Below are 26,364 nucleotides of genomic sequence, written 5' to 3' on the forward strand. Positions count from 1 at the left end.
TTTTCTCCATTCGGACGGGCCCAGGCTGCTCAAATGTGCAGAGTGAGCATAATCTGTTTCAGCACCGGAGATTTTGCTGACTCAGAGGCATATATCAGTCTCCACTGGGGATGTGCAGCAAATAGCCTAAAGAAGTCGCATCCTTTCCTTGGCCTTTCTGCCTCACCTCTCCTTGGGTCCTCGAAAGGAAAGTCTTATCCTTCGAAGGAGATGTAACAACAGATTATAAGGCATAAGCCATTACTTACAACATTATGGAATCATCTAATATTAGAAGTGGAAGGGATAAAGGAGAACTCCTAACATGCCTTTCATTTCTAACTGGAGGAAACTGAGCCCCAAGGAGGAAGCGAGTTCTTCAAGGTCACAAGCTCTGAGAGCAGGACCTAGGCCCCCGACACCTGGCACAGAGGTCTTTCCTCTACACAGAGTTGTTTTGCCTTTTGCTCTTAAGGAATGACTATATAAATCAGTCAGATGATCTTTCATCTGTATGCTTTCTTTTTTAGGAGGCGGTATGTGTCTAGGATATACTCAACTGCCGGTAACAATGACTTTGAATCATGAAGATGTTTATTCTTTACTTATCAAAATTCTTAAAGTAGGCGGTTCCAGGGTTGGGTCAATGGCTTACTGATGTCAGGACATTAGGCAAGGACATTCTCCTGGCCTTTCCCTCATGGTCATAAGCTGACCATCATAGCTCTATGCTCTACATCCTCCCATGATGGCTTTCCAAGCAGGAAGTGAGAGCGATGGTGGCAAGAAAGTGCCTCTTCTGCAATGTTCTCTCTTTTATTGCACAAAAACATTGTCTAGTAACCTTTGACAGACATCCCTGTATGTCTTATTGCTCTCCCTGAATTAAGAGTTGGATTCAGAGGACTATCTTAAATTAACTATGATTCATCCCCTACGGATGTGTGTGTGTGTGAATTTCTCTGAACACATTTTAATACCTAACAAAACCACACTTCCTTTAACAAGGAAGAAGAGGGAAAAAGTTCTGTTGGGAATGTGACCAACAGAGTCTACCATATGTGTAAACACATTAAAGGTGGACAGTTTGACTTAATATTTTGACTCTATCACTAACTACCTCTACCATCTTAGACAAGTCACTTAGCCTCCCTGAACTTTGGTTTCATTATCTATAAGATTAAGATATTATTAGTACCTACCTCACAGAACTATTGTGAGGGGTAATAAGATAGTGTACATCAAGGGCTCATCAAAGTGCCCAATAAGGACCCAATAAATATGATCTTGCTTTGTATATTTTTCCTTTATCTTATTGAATAACTCTTTAAGGAATCAATTATTTATTGAGTGGCTCACTGATGAATGACATACAAGTGCCTCCCTCATGGAACTAACATTTTAGGGGGAAACAGACAATAAATGAGATGATTCCACCCCCCCCACCTTCCTAAACTCCATTCTTCCATTGGCAGCAGCAGGGGGTGATCCAGAACTCAGTGTGCTCTAGGTAGGTCCTTCAATACTTCTTTTCCCCCTAACACTACCAACCGTGCTACCAAAATTGGTTTTGAGACCTTCGGGAGCATGATTACACCCTTTATCACTGTATGTGTTGGTCACCATGAGAGGTCCACGTCTCCCAAGATGTTCATTATCACCCAGACTTTCATCCCCCTATGGCACTGTGCATCCTTTTTTTCCCTATCTCATCTCCCACCTCCTCCTTTAATGTCATTTGCCTTTTTGCTACAACTGAAACGTATTCTCCTCTGAGGATGTTACTTAGCCCTGCAGTCTTAGTGGGTGGCTGTTTCCTTTTTCATATTCCACACCCCTGTACCATTGCTCCTCCTGGCTCCCCCATGACATTTCCAGACCATTCTCCCTTCCTCCTGCTTAAAACATTCCTCATTTGCATCTCCTGTCCTCAGAGGGTGTCACTTAACATGCATCCTTGTGGCAGTCATCTACTGGCCCCCTGTGTCATGCCCCCTCATTCCTTGAGGAATTTAGTGCCAGGTTTACTGTCACTATATCCATTATAATTCTTGGTGATTTCAGTAAGCACTTTCCAATATCCTAGTTTCTTTCCTTAAAGTCTTCTGCAATGATATCCCCCCTCCTAATCACCTACTGTCCTGGTCTTACCCTAGGTCTTATTGTTATTGATTACTCCAACCCCTCCACAATCCCAATGTCAAGTATCCCTTCTTCTGTCTTTCTAGCTCACTCTATCCAGTCCTCCAGCTCCCACAATTGTTCAACCTCATGAGATCTACAGCCTTTTGGTCTGTCTCTCACCACGCTCTTGTCCTCATCCCATTCTTCACTGAACTTAAATTCTATGAGCCAGAATCATAACCGCGATCAACTTCCTTGTGCCTCTCTTTTTTATTGTGTCCCTCAGCTCTGGTTACACCTCACTCTTCATCAGTCTGTCCCTGTACCCTGTAGCTGAACATGGCTGGTGAGATACACACAATGTCGTCCACTGGTCTCACTTTAAATTTACTGTCAATAACCTCAAGGGCGTCCTTGTGCTGCCAGCCATCGTCCTTCATTTCCCTGAATTATTCACTTTCCCACTCTCCTTGATGACAATTTCATGGCTCATCCTCTGTTTTCCAGTTCCCAGCGCCTCCTCCCCATCTTTACCCTCAACATAATGAACTCAGTTCCTCTTTCACTGAGAAAACAGAAGCAACCAGAAAAGAACTCCCACGGTGCCTACCTCCACACTTACCTTCCTAACTGCCCCTGGGCTTACATCTTATTCCTGTTGCTGTGGAGGAGCTGTGAGGCTCACCTGTCTACTCTCAGGCTAGATTCCCATCCACTCTCACTTCCCCAGGGTACCATTTTCATAATTCTCACCTTCCTCTCCCTCATCTATTTTTCTGTCTATCTCGAGTCATTCCCATCAGCACACAAACATGATACAGTTTCTCTAATCCTGACTTCACACACATCTCTTCTGTTTTCAGTAAAACTCACTAAATCCAAGTCCTCACTTCCCATTTTTGCTCGACTTTGAGCAGAATTTAGTCCCCAACACTTCAGAAAACTGTTCTTGTCTAGAACACTAGCGACCCCCACTTGGTCAATGGAGTGGTCCAATCTCAGTCCTCCACATTCCTGACCTGTCAGCAGCAACTGTAAGAGTTCAGCCCTCCCGCCTCCTTGAAACACTTTCTTTATTGGATGTCTAGGCTACTCCTGCCTCCAGTTTCCCTGCTGTTCCACTGGCCACTCCTTCTCATTCTCCATTGCTGGTTTCTCTTCATCTTCCTGACCCTTGAACATTGGAACATTTCAGTACTCAGCCAAGGAAGCTCCTCTCTATTGCCACTCACTTCTTTGGAGAGCTGATGCAATCTCTGCTTTATATACCATCTATTCTCTTGACTCTACCTTTAAAATACAACCAGAATCCAGCCACATATTACCATTTCCACTGCCACTGATCACTCCACTCCAAGCTGTCAATGTCACTCACTTGGGATATAATGGCCTTCTAACTGGCCTTTGTGATTCAACCTGTCAGAGGGAGAGACCACTGTGGATGGTGTGGATGGGTGGTCATGGAAGCTTTGGAAGGAGCCAGCCATGCAAAGATCTGAACAAAGAGCATGCCAGATGGAGGAACAAGCAACGTGAAGACAGACGGGAAAGAGCATAGAACATCACTATCCAGGGGGTACTCAATACCTGATACAAAGGTAAAGAGAAAATTAAGAGTAATTGTCATAGGAATAAAAAAATTAAGAGATCTGACCCACGAGATACATTTTATTTCAACAAAAGTGTGAATACTCACTTTCCTAACATACTAATATTAAAACCTGTGCCGATCTCTGTCACATAGGGTTTGCAAACAATGGATGAAAATAATTGTTTGGTTAGTAGAGTGTTTTAAAAAGCAAGGAATTTTATTTAGAAATCAGATTTCCAGCTCTTTTTGAAACTCTAGGAATAGAGTGTATATTCGATAACACAACAACTGGCTGAAGTTAAGTATGGCTGCTCCCTTTAGATGGGCCCGTATTCCCCCATTCCTACCATTCCTACCATTCCCCATTAAATATGCCTGCTCAACTTCACTCATTTGCATTTACTGCTTGGCATCTGATTTTGAAATCCTTGGGCTAAGAGGTGAAACGATTTCATCAGTTTGGATTTTTGAGAGGACTCACAAGACGCCTCTGAGTATAGTCACATAGGCTCTTATTTAAAGGGAGAAAGAGAGAAAGAGAGTGTAGGCAAGAACTGGACATTCAAAAGACATCCAGGCACAGTCCCCAAGGTCCTTCTTATTCTCATATGGGCTTGTCTCCAGATAAAACCACCAAGATCTGTGCAAGAAATCTTCACTTTAGGAGACCTCAAGGCAGAAGTTCCCAGAGGGGTTTTCTTGTCCCTCTGATTGTGTGGTAGAGCCAGGTTGACTAACCAGTTATGACACTGAAAACCATGAGTAAACAAATTGGCTCTAGGTATCACCAGGGGAGTTTCAGACTTTAAACAGCACATCACAAATCTCATTGCCCTTATCTTGGCCATGAGTCAGAGCCAGATGTCTAGGTGTCCCAGAGAGAAAGACAGATCTTTTCCAGTCCGGCTGTAAATCAACTCTATGCTAATATAGAAGATAATGTTCTTTGAAGACAAGGTAGCCTGTTCAGAGTCATTGTACCAAAAGGCATCCAAGTTTTGTAAGGTCGTGAGTTTGACCTCTGCCAATAACCAGCCTCATCACCTTCTGATCCCTGTGTGATGCTCAGTCCTGCTGTCCCCATCCAACCATTCCTTTACCACCCCGAACCATCTGCTTATTCTAAGATAGCCAAGCTTGGCCCCCACCCTCTTTCTAGTCATCAGCTTGCCAGAGTTTTTTTTTTTTTTTTTTTTTTTTTTATAAATTTATTTATTTATTTATTTATTTTTAGCTGTGTTGGGTCTTCGTTTCTGTGTGAGGGCTTTCTCTAGTTGTGGGGAGCGGGGGCCACTCTTCATTGCGGTGCGCGGGCCGCTCACTATCGCGGCCTCTCTTGTTGCGGAGCACAGGCTCCAGACGCGCAGGCTCAGTAGTTGTGGCTCACGGGCCCAGTTGCTCCACGGCATGTGGGATCTTCCCTGAGCAGGGCTCGAACCCGTGTCCCGTGCATTAGCAGGCAGATTCTCAACCACTGCGCCACCAGGGAAGCCCTTGCCAGAGTTCTTGCTGTGGCTTTTCTCTGGCCCCTGCCCTGCTCTACCACTTCACTTGTTTCCACCTATTTATTTCTGTTATATTGTGAGTGTTTTTGAAAGCGGAGGACTGGGCTGGACTTATTTAATCTCTATGCCCCTTTCCCACACTCGGTGGTACGTAGAGAATGGGGCTGAGCAAATTTCCTTGTAAAGATTTTGGTTTCCATTCTTGATTTGATGTCAACTACTCCTGTCTCAGCTATTAACTCTGAGCCATACTCTGCAATTAATTAGCACTACCGTGATTCTCCTGGACTGGTCCTAGATGTCATCAGATACAAGGTTCCACCATCTAGAAATGACCACAATGGCAACTTCAACTTGGGCTTTAGTGGAATGGTTGAGGGATTGCCAAGGCTCGCTGGGTAATGGTCATATCTGAGATGTCACACCTCTACTGGTTTTAGCCCAGGTGACACCTCTTCTTACCTGCACTGAGAGGTACCAAAGGGAAATCTCTGCTTTTCTAAGATGGCTCTAGTGTGGTGGTATGTGGATAAGGCAATTTCAGGGTTCTCACAACATCCTCAAGGAATATTTCTTAGTGCCTCTTCTTATCAGCCTGAGAGAAGATTAAGGGACATGCCAGATACCCCTTTGCCGCAGGGCTAGCCTGGGGCAGAAACCTCACTAGTGTCCTGAAAGTTTTCTGTTACAGTTGCTTCCACAATGACTGTAGGCCTATCTTCTACTCACCAAAGACATGGCTAGAGATCTGGGGTCTGGGTATCCTTACAGGCTCATTGCTTGGCTCAGAATATTGCCTTGTGGCTTGAGCTTGGTTATGCATCACCTGGGATGATAAAGTCTCTGGGCTGCCTTGCAGGGTTTTTAATTTTCTTTAAGTATGGCTGGAGAAAGAACCTCTTCCTGGTTTAAGACCCTATCCTTACACTATGTTGCTGAAGCAAGTGGCTCTGTCTCTCAGATTCCCCAATTCATCTGCAGACCCCTACCTCTGGATTTATTGGCCACATGCCGAACCTAGACCTTCCAGGAGGAATGATTCTGTTCTTCCATAGCGTTGTGGCTTCTCTTGAGCTGAAGGACCAAGCATGAGTGAATGTATTGCATCCTCAGGCAGAGTAACAAATACCGCCAACCCTGGTGTCCTTGCATAGTATTAGTGCACCTTTTCTCATGGGCTACTCCATAATTTGGGGCATTGATGAATCACCCAACTGTAAACCTGGATTTCTTCTATCAGAGATTAGAACAATTTACTCAGATATTTCAATAATTGTGATCAGAGAGGAAAGCTCCTAACCTCATCTGTTAAATGAAAACATTAATACTTCCCTCACAGGGTTGGAATGACAAATTGAAATTATTCTATATATCACCTAGCATAGTATCTAGCACATGGTAGGGTCTTAAAAGATGCTAATTCCTTTGTCCCTTCTTTTCTCCTCTCCACACTTGTTTCCAAATATCTTATGTGACCTTTTGGAGAGTTCCAACTTTCAGTAGACTGGGAAAGTTAACCTACTTCCAAAGATTCATTCACTTGAGTTTATCGGACACATAAAGTACTAGAAGAGTCCAATACAGTGATTGCCAGGTTGGTTTCCACTAGACAAACTGTTAAAACCAAACCTTTTCTGTGCTAAACGCTTCAGACCCAAAAGAAAGTATTTACTTATCCCAGAAGTTTCCAAGCATCCAGATGTTATATAAACAAAGCACTTGGCCAAATTACCCAAGGCATCTGATTTCATAGGGGTATGCAGATAAATACCCTGATGTTCTTCCATGACTTAGTACCAAAGTGAGACTTCTCCCAGGGGTTCACTTATGTGTTCAACCTTTATCACGTTTACCACGTGATAAAGTGGTAAACTTTATAGATCTGTGACTCCCAGACCCTAGTCCTAGAGAACATTACCCTTCAAGAAAGTGTATTTGGATGAATAATAAAGAAGTGGAATAGAAATGGTTCCATCTGGAGATGTTGATTTTTATTCTTGCAAGGCATATGCATGCAGTCAAATAAATACTGGAGTGGCTGCAGAAAAAGGGAGCTCAGAAGTTTCCTAGGATATTAATGCATTTAATTTCTATGTATTCAAGTGAAAAAAATGTGAGAAATGGTTTCTTTATCCTTGGTTAATTGCTAAATAAAGAAGATTATCCTGCAGGAGCCTCTTCTTTCCCATCACATATAAGCCAGCACATTCTGATTGTTTATCTCCTCAACGTGCTGCCCCTGGTGCTGTGGGTATATTCTGTCTGTGTGAAGAGCATCTCTAGAGATGGCATGAGGTTTGTGTTACATACCAGCTCTCTGGAAGGAAATTCAGCGCTGGATCTCAAGAAACCCTTTGACCTCATGATTTCATTTCTAGGAATCAATTCTGAGCAAATAACTAGCAATGCAGACAAGGACATATGCACAAAGATGTTCTTTGCTGAGTTATTTATCAAGTGGAAAAAATAGGTTATGGAACTTCCAAGACAGAATGGTCTCCACCATGTAATTGTATGTGTACAAATAAAGTACACTAATAACAGCTGTCTTTGAGTGGTGGTATGATAGTTTTGACTTTACCTTTTATACATTTTTAATGTATTTTTCAGAGTTTTCTACAGTGGGTGTGAATTATTTTAATATAATTTTGTTTATTTCTTGAAAAAATATTAATGGAGTGCTTACAAGGTGTCATTCTCTGCGCTGGGTGCTAGAGACACAGTGGGAACTCCACTCGGACAGAACTGACAGGTCCCCTCCTCCCCCTCCTCTGGGACATGGCAGTCAAAGGCATCAGACAAACGTTGAGCCAATAAATACATAACAGCAAATAGACATATGTTATATGAAGGAATGGTAGTATGGTGCCAAAAGACCAGCAGAGATGACAGAATTTCATTTGGAACAGCACAGGAGTCAGCAAACTATGGCCTACAGGTCTGTGGCCTACAGTAAGTCCCCTACATACAAACGTTCAAGTTCGAACGTGTGTGAAGTTGCAGCTTGCCCTCCGTCTCCTATTGCTGACGATCCTTCAGCTGTACCATCTCCCACCTCCTCCCCCTCCTCCAGTCAGTAACTCTTCTTGCCTGTACACGTGATGCCAGCCCCTGGATGCCAACTGTTTTACTGTACTACTGTACTTTTCAAGGTACTGTACTATAAGATTAAAAATGTTTTCTTTATTTTTTGTGTTTGTTTTTTATGAATTATTTGTGTGAAAAGTATTACTATAAACCTATCACAGTACAGTACTTTATAGCTGATTGTGTTAGTTGGGTACCTAGGCTAACTTTGTTGGACTTATGAACAAATTGGACTTACAAACACGCTTTTGGAATGGAACTTGTTTGTATGGAGGGGACTTACTGTATTTTTGTTTTTACATTTTTAAAGGATTATAAAGGAAAAAGGAAGAAGAATATGTCATAGAGACCACAAGACTTCTGCAGAGTAAATTATTTGCAAGTAAAATATTTATTCTCTGGCCCTTTACAGAAAAAGTTTGTTGAGTCCTAGTTTGGGACATCAGGGGTGCCTCTCTCAGGAGATGACATTTAATCTGGGAACTTAAGAAACAGAAGAGTTAGGGGAAAAAAGTGCCCCCCCCCCCAAAATTCTTGTTAGAAGAAACTTGAAAAAATTTTAGTCCAAAAAAGCTTTTTGTTGGAAGTTGGCTTCCTTTTCAGGTAAGGATAGAGGGCGGTACATTTAAAGGGAATACTCCTATAAATAAGTTTCTTATGCTCGTCTTGATCCTCTTTTCTCAATTTCTAATATATGGTTGATTTGATTTTAAAATACCACCAACTTATTGTCATTTTTCCAATCCTGTGGCTTTCTCAGGTACCAGCCCACTCTATGCTGCATTGCTCATAACAACAGCGGCAACTTTGATCAGTTATGTATTTACTTTCGAGCCAGGCATCCTGCTACGTACTTTCAACCCAATGTCCTACATAATCCTAACAACTCTGCAAGATGATCACTAGTATCTGAATTTTACAAAGAAGGAGCAATGATCAGGGAAGCTGAGTGGGGAGCCCGTGGTCATGCTGCTGGGAACCAATGGAGCCAGAGCTATGACCATGACCAGCTCAAGTCTTGTGTCTCAAGGCTGGGCTCTTCCTTTTATGGGCACCTATCAGTGTGGGTTCCTCCCTCTTTTCCATTTTATTTGCGGTGTTACCACCAGTTGAAAGCCCTTCTCACCCCACCACATCCCCCTCCTTTCACCTCCATGCCCCCTGCTCTGCAAGTAGCAGAGTGCTTTTGCTACCAAACTTCACTGTCCAAGGCAAAAGAGGAACTAGATAGAACAAGAAGAGCTTTTCAAAATGCTGTCGTAGGGGGTCAGAATATGTGGCTTCCAAATGTGCCACTTTGATATAAGGATTATTTTGAGCTGAAGACAGTTGAGAAAGAGCAGACTTAAAAAAAAAAAAAAAAGCTTTCTGCCCTACGCCACATTTGCCTAAAAGCAGGCTTAGACTCTAAATCATGATTTTTAATTACCTCAAAAACCTCAGTGTTATTAGGGGAGACATTGCCTCAAGATGCCACTGAGTTTGTTGAATAGCATTGAAGGAGGGTAGACTTCCTAGCTTTCTAACTAGTCCCTTATCAGCTTCATGCTAAAGTAATTTTTGATAACTCCAGTGCACTCTAATTTTCCAAATTTATTGTCTTAATTTCTGCTGTGAAAGACAGATTTTAAATGAGTTTAATAGCACAGCCATTTCAGAGGCATTGTTAATTGTCTATTTCTCTTCTCCTTGGATAGGCTCATCTTTCCTCCATTCTTCCTTTTCATGGTGTCCCAAAACAGTACAGGGGAGGAAAAACTTTTTCCCTCTATCCTCCTAGGTTTGGTGGCTGGGGACCCTGAGAATTAAACTGACAAAAGACAGATTAACAAGAGAAAAACAAACAGACTTTATTGCCATGCACAGTGCATATACTTGTGAGTAACTCTAGGGATGGTTAGAATCTGGGCTTAGATAGCATCTTCACAAAGAACAGTACATTTGTAGAGAAGTGACAAGAAAAACAAATAGGGTTTTAGGCTTCCTGGAGTGGCAATCTGTGGGACGGTAAATCAATCTGTGGGGCAAACTAATATAGAGTTGCTTTAGTGAGGTTTGTTATGTAGATTCCTCTTTGTGCCGCCTCTATGTTGATAAGAGTCTCTGGTGATTTAGAGTCTAAGCCTGCTTTTAGGCAAATGTGAGGGAGGGCAGAGCTTTATTTTGGAGTCTGCTCTTTCTCAACTGTCTTCAGCTCAAAATAATCCTTATATCAGCGCGGCACATTTGGAGGCCGCATATTCTGATCCCCTATGACAGCATTTTGAGAAGCCCTTCTTGTTCTTCCTTTGCCTTGGGCAGTGAGGTTTGGTAGCAAAAGCACCCGGCCTGGAGCTAGGAGACCAGAGTGTAGTGCCAGCAGATCCCGGGCCAGCAGAGAGCTTCCGAGAGAGTTCCTGACCTTCTCTGGTATTCAGTCTCCTCATCCAGTACAGCTAAGGGATGGAACTCAACGTCTAATCTCTAAGATTCATCAATTTGCTTATGTGTCTGCATCAGTCAGGGTGTAGTCAGGAGACAGAAATCATGGCAATTATTGAAACAGAGAGAACTTAATGTAAAAAATTATTAACTGGGTAAGTGAAATGTTTGTAAAAAGTATACTGAGGTAGTGAAGGCAAGGAGCAACTGCCACCCTTAGGACTGGGGGAATAAGTTGGAATTATGATAACTTAGAAGCTCAGGGAAAGGGGGCCCCATGGACCTAGCTCAGATCTCTGGAGAGAGGGCCCTGGCTGGCTGGTGCTGCTCTGGAAGGGGAGGGGAGGGGAGGCGGGATTGCTGCAGCTACAGAGAAAAAGTGTTGCGCAGGTGAAACTTATAGGAGCAAAAAGCAGAGGTCCCCTCCTTGAAGCCTCCCTCTAGTGCCCCCTACTGGCAGGGCCTAGCTGGGAGCAGCCTGCAAAGTACTTGTATTAGTTGGTGGACAAAGTAGGGGCTAGAAGGATGGCTTTGGAGCTGAGAGATAACAGCTCAATAACCGGCACAATGTTCACTGCTGAGATTGCAAACTGGTGGCCCAGAAGTCACTTAGGGCCACATCTGATCCATAAACATGTCTTGTGTGACTATCAATCACCAAAGTTTAATCAAGCATCTGTGTCTGGGTTTGTTTTTTCAGTCTGACAGTCTTCTTCCTGAGAAATCCGCAGAATTTCATCCTTCATGATTTATACTTTTTAGAAACAAACAAATGGGAAGGCAGCTTGGAGATTAACTATCTCAATAATCAGTTTACAGATGTGAAGGTCAGGCCCTTACAGGGTGAGAGGATTTTCTCCCAAATTACACAACCAGTGAATGAGATCTTTGGGTTCCAAAGTCAGGATTCTTACCACTTCCCCTCCCTGTCTTGTCCTGAAGGTGGGTGTGCTCTGGCCTCTTGCCACTCAGAGTATGGTCTGTGGACCAGCAGCACGAGTCTTGTTAGAAATGCAGACTCCCAGGCCCCAACTCAGACCTACCAAACTGGAGAATCAGAATCTGATTTTAAAAAGATACCTCCATGATTTGTGTACATAGTGGAATTCAAGAAGTGCTGAAAATAGCTTTATTGAAGTAAGAAAAAAATAGAACTTTTATTGGACGCTAGTGTTCTTCTCTGGGGTGGGACCAGGGTATGGGGTGTACAGATTGGTTCCTAGCAAATGTCCTGACCATTCCTCTGATTCTTATCTTCCCTTCCCCTCAATTTGTAGGCCCACATATAGGCATGCAAACACCACATGTTCACGTACTCATACACGTGCACGCATGTGCTCCCTCTCTCTCTCTCTCACACACACACACATAGATACATGCACACACACCCTCTGAGCCATTTATGATCTGGCCTCTGTCCTAACCTCCAGCCCCAATCCCTCACCAGGTGTCCCATGAGTTCTGTGTTCTACTCACACTGAACTACTTGCAGGTAGTTGCCCAAACACATCAGCTGTTCTTTCAGCCTCCCTGTCTTTGCACGTGCTGTCTGCTGCTGCCTGCGATACACCCCCATCACCAAGATGGAGACCTGACTGATTTCTATGTGTCCTTCGACAACAGCTCAATGTCTTTCTCTTGGAAGCCTTCCCATGTTTAAAATACCTGACATATACCTTTATTGGAGCACGGTTTCTCACCAGGAGATAATCACAGACTTTGTGGTTTATCTCCTTGAATGGAAAGAACCTTGCCCCACTGAGCAAGCCATCCTGGGGATGAGCCAATGAAGAAAGAATGAACTGATGCAGAGCTACGAAGTCTGACCAATGCTTATCCATAAAGAGCAGTGAAATATAGTAGTTGAAGCAGGGACTCTGAGGTCAGAAGTACTGGTCCCAAATCTTGATATTTCCATCAGTTGTTGACACTGGGGAGCTACTTTATCTCTCTGTGGACCAGTTTCCTCCTGTACAAAATAAGGATAACAACAGTATCTCCCACACTAGATTGTTGCAAACATGAAAGGGGATCAACAGTGCCTGTGAAATGCTTATCACAGAGCCTGTCTAGCGGCTAGTGCTCACCCCATGTTTGCCGTTTTGCTGCTATTATATGATGTATTAGGCTCCTTAAGTTTGTTCGGCACTTACTGTCCCATTATTTATTGCTGTATAACTCAGTGGCTTAAAGCAACCATAGCATCTATTTTGCTCATGGGGCTGCAATTTGGGTGGGACTTCCCTCCTCCCTCCCTTTCCCCCCTTCTTCCTTCTTCCCTTTCAATATCTGTTGTTTTTTTTTATTCCAAATGTTTACTGACCAAGTATCATGAGAGAAACACAAGTTTTCTGTTGGCTGAATGGGATGTTGGAAATTCTTGGCAGGGAGTGGCACTAAACTGAGCCAGAAAAAGTTGGAAGCCTAACAGACCTAACTGGGGAAAAAAGTTCCCTCTCTGCTCTGGTCTAGAAGTCTGAATTACCAAGTATAAGGAATTGTGTGAAACTCCAGTGTGAACTGGACTGGTGGTGACCTCCCAGGGGTTTAACTGGGAGTGGGGAGGAAGGGCAGGGCATCTCAGATGTGGGGCTCTTGGCCGTGGTCAAGGTGTTAGGTGGGTTGTCTAAGTCTGAGGAAGTAGAACTCAGTTCTTTCCTGGGGAAAGCCTGGGCAGATACACACAGGGTTTGGGACCTTTCCAATTGGTTGGGGCATCAGGTGCAGGTAGGAAACTAGCATGGGGACCAAACACAAAGCCAGTCTTGCAGACTAGTACCACTCGGTGAGAATAATAGGGAAGCTACAGCCTGAGGCTCACCCAAGCACCTGACTGAATTCATTCTTGCTGGAGATAGGTCATGGCAAGAGAAGATGGTTTTAAGACACCATCATCAGTGAGTAAGGCAATCCCACTTAACACCCGATGGCTAAGAACCGGGCAAGATTAAGTCTGCTGGGAACCAGATGCTGAAAGCCCTTGACCTGTCAGGGCTGGACCAGGCAGATAAACTCGCAGTCTAGCAGGAAGACTAACCCAGACATTATTACAGTACAGCATGACCCAGGCCTGAGTTGGGTTTGCAAGTCTTGACTCATTTTCTCAAACACAAGTGTCAGTGACCTAATACAGTGGGAAATTGCTCACTACATTTTCTGAGCTATGGGCTGAGAAACTGGTAAAATTGTAATGGAGAGAAACCTTGGGTCCAGGAGCACAGGTCCAGCAATTTCCCCTAGACATCCCCATGTTTGACTCTCTGCAGATCTTTGCCCAAATGTCCCGTTTCCCTGAGGGCTTCCTGAACCATCTTATTTAGAACTGTCACCTCCCATCCTTACTCTCCTTTTCTGTGCCTCTGTGTTATTTTTCTCTATAACACTTATCAGCAACCCACTTACTGTATATTTTACTCATTTATAATCTCTTTTCCCCAACTAGAATGTAAGCGCCATGAAGGCAGGGATTTTCATGTGTTTGTACCCTGCTGTATCCCCATTAACAAAAATAGCACTTTCCTAATAACAGGCATTTAATGAATGCTTATAGACTCAGGCGTATTTAATGAAGTGACATATACGGAAAAGAAAGAGGAAATAACATATTTCATGACTTTGAGCGGTGTAGAGGTGAAAAGTTACAACTCACATGAGGGAAGGGAATCCTAGTTAGTGAAAACCATTGACAGCACCAAAGTTATCATTTCTTTTCATCTCATGGAATAAAAATAATAAAAGAAGGAAATCTGCCACTGGGAAGATAAAGCAGAGCATAGTTGAATTGCTCCTTTTGGGGACCTATCTTCCAGTTGATTAACCAGCTAATGAAGCTCTTTGCTTTACGTGGGCCCTTCCCAGCACATATCTGCATAAATAAAGCATCCGCAGGTCAGGAGAAACTTCCTTTCTGTGAAAGACAAATGATGTTCTTCGTTTGATTTACAGTCAAGGCTGAGCAAAAGAACACTTACCTAATTTGTATTCAGTATTTCCACTGCATGAAAGACATTCTCCAAAATTTCCTTCTTGAGTTTGGTAAATGATGTACTAGCACAGTCGTTGATAATTAGTAAGTACTCAATATTCAATAGGAAAGAATTATCCATGTGCTTCTGGAGATTTGCCAACTCTATGAGGATGCTTACTGGCTTCATTGGAATTCCATAAATGTGTCTACAACAATGTATTTAAATGATATCATAAATTAACTGATTCTATTACAAGACACATAGTAGTTACATGTGTTGAAGAAAGGATAGCTCATTGCTACTCTCTTCCATATTCCCCTAAGAAATCTGAATGTTGGTTGTGGCTTGGAAAAGGTCCTTCTTGGGTGTTTAATAAAATAAGCTGTCTTGTTGGTAATTGCTGTTTTCACTTGCACCATGTTTTTCCTTCCCATTGTTCCCCATACCTGCTTGGCCACAATTTTCCCTGGAAAACTTCTCTAAACGTAACCCCACAGGTAAGGACTTTCGTAGCACCAACACTTGTTTTGCTTAAAAATAAAATGACAGAATTTCCCTCATCTGCAGATTATGCATCTGAAAAAAGATACATCAAACTCAGCTATGGTTGATCTATTTTAGTATATGTACCTATGTGTAAACCTGGTGAGACTATTATTTTTTGAATAGCATTCCTAAGAAGTCACATTCGTCCAACTTTTCTAATTGGCCACCAACATCTGTCACATTCCACCTTTTATGTCTGTGACACAGAATTTCTAGGATGCATTAAAATGGGCATCAGATTTTCTAAAATGTTGCATGGTCTCTAATCTCTTGTATTCTCTCTCCACCCTCTCCTCTCTCTTTCTCCTCCTCACAGGGCTGATAGTCTACCTAGGAATGATGGGAGGAGCCTTCATCCTGGGGGGCCTGGCTGATAAGCTGGGGAGGAAGCGAGTCCTCAGCATGTCCCTGGCCATCAACGCCTCCTTCGCCTCCCTCTCTTCCTTCGTACAGGGATATGGAGCCTTCCTCTTCTGCAGACTCATCTCAGGCATAGGGTGCGTAATTACAGAGCTTCAGCTGGACACCCGCCCACCCCAAGACCAGTGGTCCATCCGTCCTGATACCCTGACTCTGAGTGGTACCTCCAGAAAACTTTGAACTGAGTTTTTGTTTGACTTCCAAGATACTGTGTTAAAGTTGAACCTTAGAAAGGGGTTAGGTTGTAAAGTCAGTCATAAGGTCAAAATCATCCAACACTGCCTTGGCCGGTCTTTCGAATTCACTGGGTTATTTCACCACTGAGCCTAAGGGTGGGACAAGGCAATTGGATTCCTGCTATGACCATTTTTAGTGTCTGACTTGGTTCTTACTTTCTGGCATTTTCTCTCTGCAGTATTGGGGGCGCTCTGCCCATTGTTTTTGCCTATTTTTCTGAATTCTTGTCCCGGGAGAAACGAGGAGAGCATCTCAGTTGGTTAGGCATCTTCTGGATGACTGGGGGCATCTATGCGTCTGCCATGGCCTGGAGCATCATTCCACACTATGGTGAGTGCACTGGCTTAAAAGAACCCAGGGGCCCTTGTTACTATGACACCTGCATCTGAACAGCATTCCCTGTCCTCAGCCTTATTCCCACACTCACTCACAGTTCCTGTGTACGACCTTGATCTTTCTAAAGAAATTCCAACACTGGAGACACATGGCTAATTTCAGTACACATGTCTTTCTGGAAATAATACAGTCTACACTCCCTCACTTCCTCCCTCCTTCTCTCCTTTCCTTTCTTCTTTCCTTCCTTTTCTTTGAAAGGACTTCAACCTTCATCTCCTCCACCCCTCCTCCTCACAGCAAGTTAGGCTCAATAACCCCATTTTATAGATGTTGTAACAGAAGCCAAGAAGTTGGTGACTTGGCCAAATTGATGACTTGGCCTTGGCCTGACCTTGGATCATCATGCCCCCTCCCCCTCAGTGTGGTGCTCTCGTATACGTTCCATTTTAGTGCCGGCTGCAAACGTGGAGCAGCCCTAACAGACAAGGTCTTGGTTTCAGCTGAGACAATTTTATTATCTTGGATAATTGCAAAAACTGGATTTTCTAGGCAGAGACTTGGCAACATTAACTTTCGCTATTGGATTTTATTAAGACTAAAGTAGGGAGAAGGCAGCAGTTTTGAATTTGATTATGCCTTTTGAGTATCCTGGGTAATATCATCATTACCCTTCAAAATTATGTTTGGTGAACCACTGATTATGGGTGTAGGCTTTGGCATCATCCAGAATCCTGCAGACCATAGGGAGGAACAGAAACTGCCCCTGAAACTGACCAACAATTCTCTACCCATTCCCTTCCTTGGTGTGTGTTTATTGAAGTATAGTTGACTTACAATGTTGTGTTAGTTTCAGATGTACTGCAAAGAGATCCAGTTATTCTTATTTATTTATTTATTGGAGTAAAATTGCTTTACAATGTTGTGTTAGTTTCTGCTGTACAACGAAGTGAATTAGCTATATGTATACCTATATCCCCTCCCTCTTGGACCTCCCTCCCACTCTCCCTATCCCACCCATCTAGGTCATCACAGAGCACCGACCTGAGCTCCCCGTGCTATACAGCAGGTTCCCACTAGCTATCTATTTTACACATGGTAGTGTATTTATGTCAAACCTAATCTCCCAATTTGTCCCACCTTCCTCTTCCCCCCTGTGTCCACATGTCTGTTCTCTACATCTACGTCTCAATTCCTACCCTGCAAATAATTTCATCGGTACCATTTTTCTAGATTTCACATATATGCGTTAATATACGATATTTGTTTTTCTCTTTCTGGCTTATTTCACTCTGTATGACAGACTCTAGGTCCATTCACATCTCTACAAATGATCCAATCTCTTTCCTTTTTTATGGCTGAGTAATATTCCATTGTATATATGTACCACATCTTCTTTATCCATTCATCTATCGTTGGACATTTAGGTTGTTTCCATGTCCTGGCTATTGTAAATAGTGCTGCAATGAACATCGTGGTACATGACTCTTTTTGAATTATGGTTTTCTCAGGGTATATGCCCAGTAGTGGGATTGCTGGGTCATATGGTAGTTCTATTTTTAGTTTTTTAAGGAACCTCCATACTGTTCTCCATAGTGGCTCTATCAACTTACATTCCTACCAGCAGTGCAAGAGGGTTCCCTTTTCTCCACACCCTCTCCAGCGTTTACTGTTTGTAGATTTTTTGATGATGGCCATTCTGACCAGTGTAAGGTGATACTTCATTGTAGTTTTGAATTGCATTTCCCTAATAATTAGTGATGTTGAGCATCTTTTCATGTGTCTCTTGGCCATCTGTATGTCTTCTTTGGTGAAATGTCTATTTAGGTCTTCTGCCCATTTTTCAATTGGGTTGTTTGTTTTTTTGATATTGAGCTGCATGAGCTGTTTGTATATTTTGGAGGTTAAACATTTGTCCATTGCTTCATTTGCAAATATTTTCTCACATTCTGAGGGTTATCTTTTCCTCTTGTTTATGGTTTCCTTTGCTGTGCAAAAGCTTTTAAGTTTAATTAGGTCCATTTGTTTATTTATTTTTTTTATTTTCATTACTCTAGGAGTTGGGTCAAAAAAGATCTTGCTGTGGTTTATGTCAAAGAGTGTTCTTCCTATGTTTTCCTCTAAGAGTTCTATAGTGTCTGGCCTTACATTTAGGTCTTTAATCCATTTTGAGTTTATTTTTCTGTATGGTGTTAGGGAGTGTTCTAATTTCATCCTTTTACATGTAGCTGTCCAGTTTTCCCAGCACCACTTATTGAAGAGGCTGTCTTTTCTCCATTGTATGTTCTTGCCTTCTGTGTCATAGATTAGGTGACCATAGGTGAGTGGGTTTATCTCTGGGATTTCTATCCTGCACCATTGATCTATATTTCTGTTTTTGGCCCAGTATCATACTGTCTTGATTACTGCAGCTTTGTAGTATAATTTGAAGTTGGGGAGCCTGATTCCTCCACCTCCATTTTTCTTTCTCAGGATTGCTTTGGCTATTCAGGGTCTTTTGTGTTTCCATACAAATTGTAAAGTTTTTTGTTCTAATTCTGTGAAGGATGCCATTGGTAGTTTGATAGGGATTGCATTGAATCTATAGATTGCTTTGGGTAGTATAGTCATTTTCACAATATTGATTCTTCCAATCCAAGAACATGGTATATTTCTCCATTTGTTTATGTTATCTTTGATTTCTTTCATCAGTGTTTTATAGTTTTCTGAGTATAAGTCTTTTTCCTTCTTAGGTAGGTTTATTCCCAGGTATTTTATTCTTTTTTTGCCATGGTAATTGGGATTGTTTCCTTAATTTCTCTGATTTTTCATTGTTAGTGTATAGGAATGCCAGAGATTTTTGTGCATTAATTTTGTATCTGCAACCTTACCAAATTCACTGATTAGTTCTGGTAGTTTTCTAGTAGCATCTTTAGGATTTTCTGTGTATAGTATCATGTCATCTGCAAACAGTGACAGTTTTACTTATTCCAATTTGTATTCTTTTTATTTCTTATTCTTCTCTGATTGCTGCGACTAGGCCTTCCAAAACTATGTTGAATAAGAGTGGCGAGAGTGGACATCTTTGTCTTGTTCCTAATCTTAGTGGAAATGGTTTCAGTTTTTCACCATTGAGTATGATGTTTGCTGTGGGTTTGTCATATATGGCCTTTATTATGTTGAGGTAGGCTCCATCTATGCCCATTTCCTGGAGAGTTTTCATCATAAATTGGTGTTGGATTTTGTCAAAAGCTTTTACTGTATCTATTGTGATGATCATATGGTTTTTATTCCTTATTTGTTAATATGGTGTATCACATTGATTGATTTGTGTATATTGAAGAATTCTTGCATTCCTGGGATAAATCCCACTTGATCATGGTGTATGATCCTTTTAATGTGTTGTAGGATTCTGTTTGCTAGTATTTTGCTCAGATTTTTGCATCTATATTCATCAGTGATATTGGTCTGTGATATTTTTGTCTAGTTTTGGTATCAGGGTGATGGTGGTTTCGTAGGATGAATTTGGGAGTGTTCCTCCCTCTGCAATTTTTTGGAAGAGTTTGAGAAAGATAGGTGATAGCTCTTCTCTAAATGTTTGATAGAATTCACCTGTGAAGCCATCTGGTCCTGGACTTTTATTTGTTGGAAGATTTTAAATTACAGTTTCAATTTCATTACTTGTTACAGGTCTGTTTATATTTTCTAATTCTTCCTGGTTCAGTCTTGGGAAATTTTACCTTTCCAAGAATTTGTCCATTTCTTTGTGGTTGTCCGTTTTATTGGCATATAGTTGTTTGTAGGAGTCTCTTATAATCCTTTGTATTTCTGCGGTGTCAGTTGTGATTTCTCCTTTTTCATTTCTAATTTTATTGATTTGCACCCTCTCCCTTTTTTTCTTGATGAGTCTGACTAAAGGTTTATCAATTTTGTTTATCTTCTCAAAGAATGAACTTTTAGTTTTATTGATCTTTGCTATTGTTTTCTTCATTTCTATTTAATTCATTTCTGCTCTGATCTTTATGATTTCTTTCCTTCTACTGACTTTGGGTTGCCTTTTTTCATCTTTCTCTAGTTGCTTTAGGTGTAAGGTTAGATTGTTGAGTTTTTCTTATTTCTTGAGGTGAGATTGAATTGCTATATACTTCCCTCTTAGAACTGCTTTTGCGGCATCCCATAGGTTTTGGGTTGTCATGTTTTCATCGTTACTTGTTTCCATGTATTTTTAAATTTCTTCTTTGATTTTTTCAGTGATCTCTTGGTTATTTAGTAGTGCACTGTTTAGTCTCCATGTATTTGTGTTTTTTACAGTTTTTTTCCTGTAATTGATTTCCAGTCTCATAGCGTTGTGGTCAGAAAAGATGCTTGATATGATTTCAATTTTCTTAAATTTTCTAAGGCTTGATTTGTGACCCAAGATGTGATCTATCCTGGAACAGGTTCCATGTGCACTTGAGAAGAAAGTGTATTCTGCCACTTATGGGTGGAATGTCCTATAAATATCAATTAAATCTATCTGGTCTATTGTGTCATTTAAAGCTTGTGTTTCCTTATTTATTTTCTGTTTGGATGATCTATCCATTGGTGTAAGTGGGGTGTTAAAGTCACTTACTATTATTGTGTTACTGTCAATTTCCCCTTTTATGGTTGTTAGCATTTGTTTTATGTATTGAGGTGCTCCTAAGTTGGGTGCATAAATATTTATAATTGTTATATCTTCTGGGAGTGATCCCTTGATCATTATGTAGTGTCCTCCTTATCTCTTGTAGCACTCTTTATTTTAAAGTCTGTCTTATTTGATACCAGTATTGCTATTCCAGCTTTCTTTTGATTTCCATTTGCATGGAATATCTTTTTCCATCCCCTCACTTTTAGTGTATGTGTCCCTAGGTCTGAAGTGGGTCTCTTGTAGACAGCATATATACGGGTCTTGTTTTTGTATCCAGTCAGCCAGCCTGTGTCTTTTGTTTGGAGCATTTAATCCATTTACATTCAAGGTTGTTATCGATATGTATGTTCCTATGACCATTTTCTTAATTGTTTTAGGTTTGTTTTTGTGGATCTTTTTCTTCTCTTGTGTTTCCCACCTAGAGAGGTTCCTTTAGCCTTTGTTGTAAAACTGGTTTGGTGGTGCTGAATTCTCTTAGCTTTTGCTTGTCTGAAAAGCTTTTGATTTCTCCATTGAATCTGAATGAGATCCTTGCTGGGTAGAGTAATCTTGGTTGTAGGTTTTTCTCTTTCATCACTTTAAGTATATCCTGCCACTCCTTTCTGGCCTGCAGAGTTTCTGTTGAAAAATCAGTTGATAACCTTATGGGAATTCCTTTATTTGTTATTTTTTGCTTTTCCCTTGCTGCTTTTAATATTTTTTCTTTGAATTTAATTTTTGTTAGTTTGATTAATATGTGTCTTGGTGTGTTTCTCCTAGGATTTATCCTATATGGGACTCTATGCACTTCCTGGACTTGGGTGACTATTTCCTTTCCCATGTTAAGGAAGTTTTCCACTATAATCTCTTCAAATATTTTCTCAGACCCTTTCTTTTTCTCTTCTTCTTCTGGGAGCCCTATAATTGGAATGTTGGTACTTTTAGTGTTGTCCCAGAGGTCTCTTAAACTGTCTTCATTTCTTTTCATTCTTTTTTCTTTATTCTGTTTTGTGGCAGTGAATTCCACCATTCTGTCTTCCAGCTCACTTATTCGTTCTTCTGCCTCAGTTATTCTGTTATTGAGTCCTTCTAGTGTATTTTTCGTTTCAGTATTGTGTTGTTCATCTCTGTTTGTTTGTTCTTTAGTTCTTCTAGATCTTTGTTAAACATTTCTTGTATTTTCTCAATCTGTGCCTTCATTCTATTTCTGAAATTCTGGATCATCTTTACTATCATTACTCTGAATCCTTTTTTCAGGTAGGTTTCCTATTTCTTCTTTATTTATTTAGTCTTGTAGTTTTTTATCCTACAAGACTTGCTCCTTTATCTGTGACATATTTTTTTTGTCGTTTCATTTTTTTTTTTTGTTTTTTGATACGTGGGATTGTGTTCCTGTCTTTCTGGTTATTTGATCTGAGGCTTCCAGCACTGGAGTTTGTAGGCTGTTGGGTAGAGCTGGGTTTTGGTACAGAGATGCGGACCTCATGGAGACCTCACTCCAATGAATATTCCCTGGGGTCTGAGGTTCTCTGTTAGTCTAGTGGTTCAGGCTCAGAGCTCCCACCACAGGAGCTCTGGCCCAACCCCCAGCTTGTGAACCAAGATCCTGCAAGCCATGTGGGAGGCAAAATAAAAAGAAAAAAATAAGAAAGAAGGAAAAAGAAAAAAGAAAAAAATGAGCAGAACAATAACAAAGAGTAAAAAATAAAATAAGATTAGAAAACTAACATATGTTAGAAAGAAAAAAAAATATATATATAGATGAAGCAACAACTGGAAGGTAAAACAGAACCTAAATAGTAAAAAGAGGAGGAAAAAAAAGAGCCAGAAAAGGCCTTGGCTGTGGGGGGCGGGGCTTAGGCAGGGGCGGGGTTTAGGTGGTGGGTGCAGCCTATGCTTAGGACTGGAAAAGGCCCTGGGGGGTTGGGGGTGGGGCTTAGGCTCAACGCAACAAGAGGGGCCCAGGAGTGCCTCTGGCCTTGGAGGTCAGAGGACCAGGTCCAGGACCCCAGCAGGCTCACTGGGCCCGAGTGGGTGGGGGAAACGCTAGGCGCATTCCCCCCATCCTTGAGGGCCCCACCCCATTGGCCTCTCTTCTTCTCCCCCCCCCTCCTTCCCTCCTATGCCCCTAGGACCCCTGCAGCCAGAGGGGGCCTCAGAGAATGGAGGACCAGGCCTGGGAGCCCAGCAGGCATCCCAGGGCTTGAGGGAAACAGCTGCCATGCCTCCCCTGGTCCTCCAGTCCTGGAGAGTTCCCCCTCCGTCTGCCTCTCCTCTTTTGCACCCCCCCCACCTCCCTCCTATGCCCCTAGGACCAATGCGGCCTGGAGGGGGCCTTGGAGGGTGGAGTAACGAATGTGGGAGCCCTGCAGGCTTCCCAGGGCCCGACTGGGCAGGGGAAATGCTAGGCATGCTCCCCCCGATCCTCCAAGCCCCCAAGGGTCCCTCCAGGCATGGGAACCCCTACACCCTCCCAGCCACCCCTCAGGGGCACAGGTCCTGTCTGGTCTCCACTTCTCCTCCCCCCTCACTCCCCCCACATCCTACCCAGTCACTCAGGGGTTCCTCCTGTCTCCTTAGGCACTGAGGTCCCCCACCAGTGTCTGGCAGGCACCCTAGTTGTGGGAAGATGCGAACTCCATGTCTTCCCACACTGCCATCTTCCACTGTGCAGCTCAACTCTTCTTTTCAGATTCTTTTCCCTTATAGGTTATTACAAAACATTGGGTGGCCAAAAAGTTCGTTTGGGTTTTTCCATACATTTTACAGAAAACCCCAAACGAACTTTTTGGCCAACCCAATATTGAATATAGTTCCTGTGCTATACAGTAGGTCCTTATTGGTTATCTATTTTATATACAGTAGTGTGTATATTTTAATCTCAAACTTCTAATTTATCCCTCCTCCCTCTTTCCCCTTTGGTAACCATAAATTTGTTTTCTATGTCTGTGGGTTTATTTCTGTTTTGGAAGTTAATTTGTATCATTGTTTAGATTCCACGTATAAGTGATATCATATGATAATTGTCTTTCTCTGTCTGTCTTACTTCACTTAGTATGATAATCTCTGGGTCCATCCATGTTGCTGCAAATGGCATTATTTCATTCTTTTTAATGGCTGAGTAATATTCCATCTTATATATGTACCACATCTTCTTCATCCATTCATCTGTCCATGGACGTTTAAGCTGCTTCCATGTCTTGGCTGTTGTAAATAGTGCTGCTATGAATATAGGGGTGCATGCATCATTTTGAATTAGAGTTTTGTCCAGATATATGCCCACAGGTGGGATTGCTGGATCATATGGCAACTCTATTTTTAGTTCTTTAAGGAACCTCCATAATGTTCTCCATAGTGACTTTACCAATTTACATCCCCACCAACAGTGTAGGAGGGTTCCTTTTTCTCCTGGTATGCTTGTTTTAAATCTGACCCTCTCTGATGTGTGTTCTGGGCTAATGGAGGCTTCTGTATTATCTTTTTAAGAAGAAGCTTTGGTGTAGACAATCCCTATTGTATTAGTTAAGGGGATGCTGGGTGTGTTACCCTGAGTACCTGATAAACCCTGAAATCTTAGTGGTTTAATACCAAAGAAGTTTTCCCCTCCTGCAAAGCCCGGCTGGTGTTTCTGATCTGCAGGCAGCTCTGCTCCATCAGTAATCCCAGGGCTCAGGTTCCCTCCAGCATGTGATCTACCCTCTTCAACAGGTAACCTACATGTTGGTTCAGTGAAAGAACATGGACAGGTGTATGTGGGTGCTTTTGAAGGGCAGGCTAGGAATTGGATCACACCTTCTTTGCTCACATCCCATTGGCCCCAAATCTGTAATATGACCACACACTACAGCAAAGGACACTGGGAAATGTGACCTAGCTGTGTGCCCAGAAGGTAGAGGAAATGGGTTTGGGACGATCAAGTTACCTTTGCCATATCCCACTGGATTTTTGTATCAGACACAGAGAAGAAATACGAACAGGAATAATGAAATAAAGAATTGAAGGGTTTTCCAGATAATTCTGTTACCATAGGTAATTCTACATAATTTTAGATACAAAATTGTATTACTCCTGATATCAGGCTCTGCATTCTACCCTTCCCCAAAATGCATACTTTAATTATCCAGGCTGTTGGTTATATGGGTCCAAGGAATTGCTTTTGTCCCCACAATTCTTGCTATAACATCATTTCCCTTGTTAATTGATCCAAATGTGTTATAGAAACTATTTCTACATATAAATTGAGTTAGAAAATTTTGTTGGGGGTGGGGAACAAATAGACCCTGCATAAAAGCTGAGTCAAAATAGTGGTTCTATGTAATTTGGGACAGGTCACTCTAGCTTGTCCAGCCTTGGTTCCTTCATCTATAAAATGGAGAGAAGGAAGCAAAGAGAATAGACTCAAGAGATCCGATCTGCGCCAGCCCTAACATCCAGCAGTTCTTGGGAGGCAAATAATGTTGAGAAAATTTTGGAGATGACTCTAGTATTTGGGCTAGTTTCCCTCCAAGCTGCATTAGCAATTCTAGCCCTATTTGCAGACTGCTTGTTCCACAAGGGAACTGCCCTCACAACCAACCAATGAGCAAAGGTCCTTGGCTTCCCTCTGATTGGATCAACTTAAGTCATGTGCTCACCTCAGCCAATCACTAAACCCCAGAGGATGCCAGGTCCTGGACATTTCATATACTTTCTTCTCCATCCCTGACACTGGGGATGGGGTCAGTCCCACCCAAACCACAAGTCTGCAACCCAGTGGAGAGGAAGGATGGGAAGGATGTTGTGAGGGGAGCAACCCACAGTAGTCACTACAAACTGCATCATTTTTTCACTTCACTTTGCACACACAAACACACAATGTCTGGGTGTCTGGTTTCTAAAAAAGCAATAAAAGAATTCAGGCTGGGGACACACTGACCAAGACTAAGTGGGATGCCCATGGCAGAGGGACCACATAGCTCCTGGCTGATAGCAGGGCTTGTGGTTAAGTATCTTACTCCAAATGGATAGGATATTTTCCTATGTGTATGCCTGTAAGAAACCTGTGGCTTTTACATTCCATTTAAAAATACCAGCCTCGTGGATGATTAGGCTTAATTGAAACAGGCATTAACTTGAGGGAAACCCATCCTAGAAATATGGTGGACCAGAATCACAGTGTAACAGGAGTGATTATTTATTTTAAACCTCATTTTACCAGGACCAGGTGTTCTGTCCACAGTGAACAGAGGCTTTTTTTTTTTTTAAATTTTTACTTATTTATTTATTTATTTATTGGGCTGTGCTTGGTCTTCGTTTCTGTGCGAGGGCTTTCTCTATTTGCAGCGAGCGGGGGCCACTCTTCATCACGGTGCCCGGGCCTCTCACTGTCGCAGCCTCTCTTGTTGTGGAGCACAGGCTCCAGATGCGCAGGCTAAGCAGTTGTGGCTCACGGGCCCAGTTGCTCCGCAGCATGTGGGATCCTCCCAGACCAGGGCTCGAACCCGTGTCCCCTGCATTGGCAGGCAGATTCTCAACCACTGCGCCACC

The 26,364-nt window shown here is 42.2% G+C and overlaps 1 protein-coding gene across 5 annotated transcripts in view; it reads left to right on the forward strand.

Moving 5' to 3' along the window:
- The window catches only part of SV2B (synaptic vesicle glycoprotein 2B), a 233,196-nt gene that overhangs the window by 167,983 nt on the left and 38,849 nt on the right, over positions 1-26,364 (forward strand). For all 5 annotated transcript variants that reach the window (XM_036844350.1, XM_036844349.1, XM_036844353.1 and 2 more), the window contains 2 exons: positions 15,538-15,718; positions 16,057-16,208. In XM_036844350.1, coding sequence (XP_036700245.1) covers positions 15,538-15,718; positions 16,057-16,208 — 333 coding nt within the window. The remainder of the gene's footprint in view (positions 1-15,537; positions 15,719-16,056; positions 16,209-26,364) is intronic.

Source organism: Balaenoptera musculus, chromosome 2 (assembly GCF_009873245.2).
Source record: "Balaenoptera musculus isolate JJ_BM4_2016_0621 chromosome 2, mBalMus1.pri.v3, whole genome shotgun sequence".
NCBI classification, from domain to species: domain Eukaryota; kingdom Metazoa; phylum Chordata; class Mammalia; order Artiodactyla; family Balaenopteridae; genus Balaenoptera; species Balaenoptera musculus.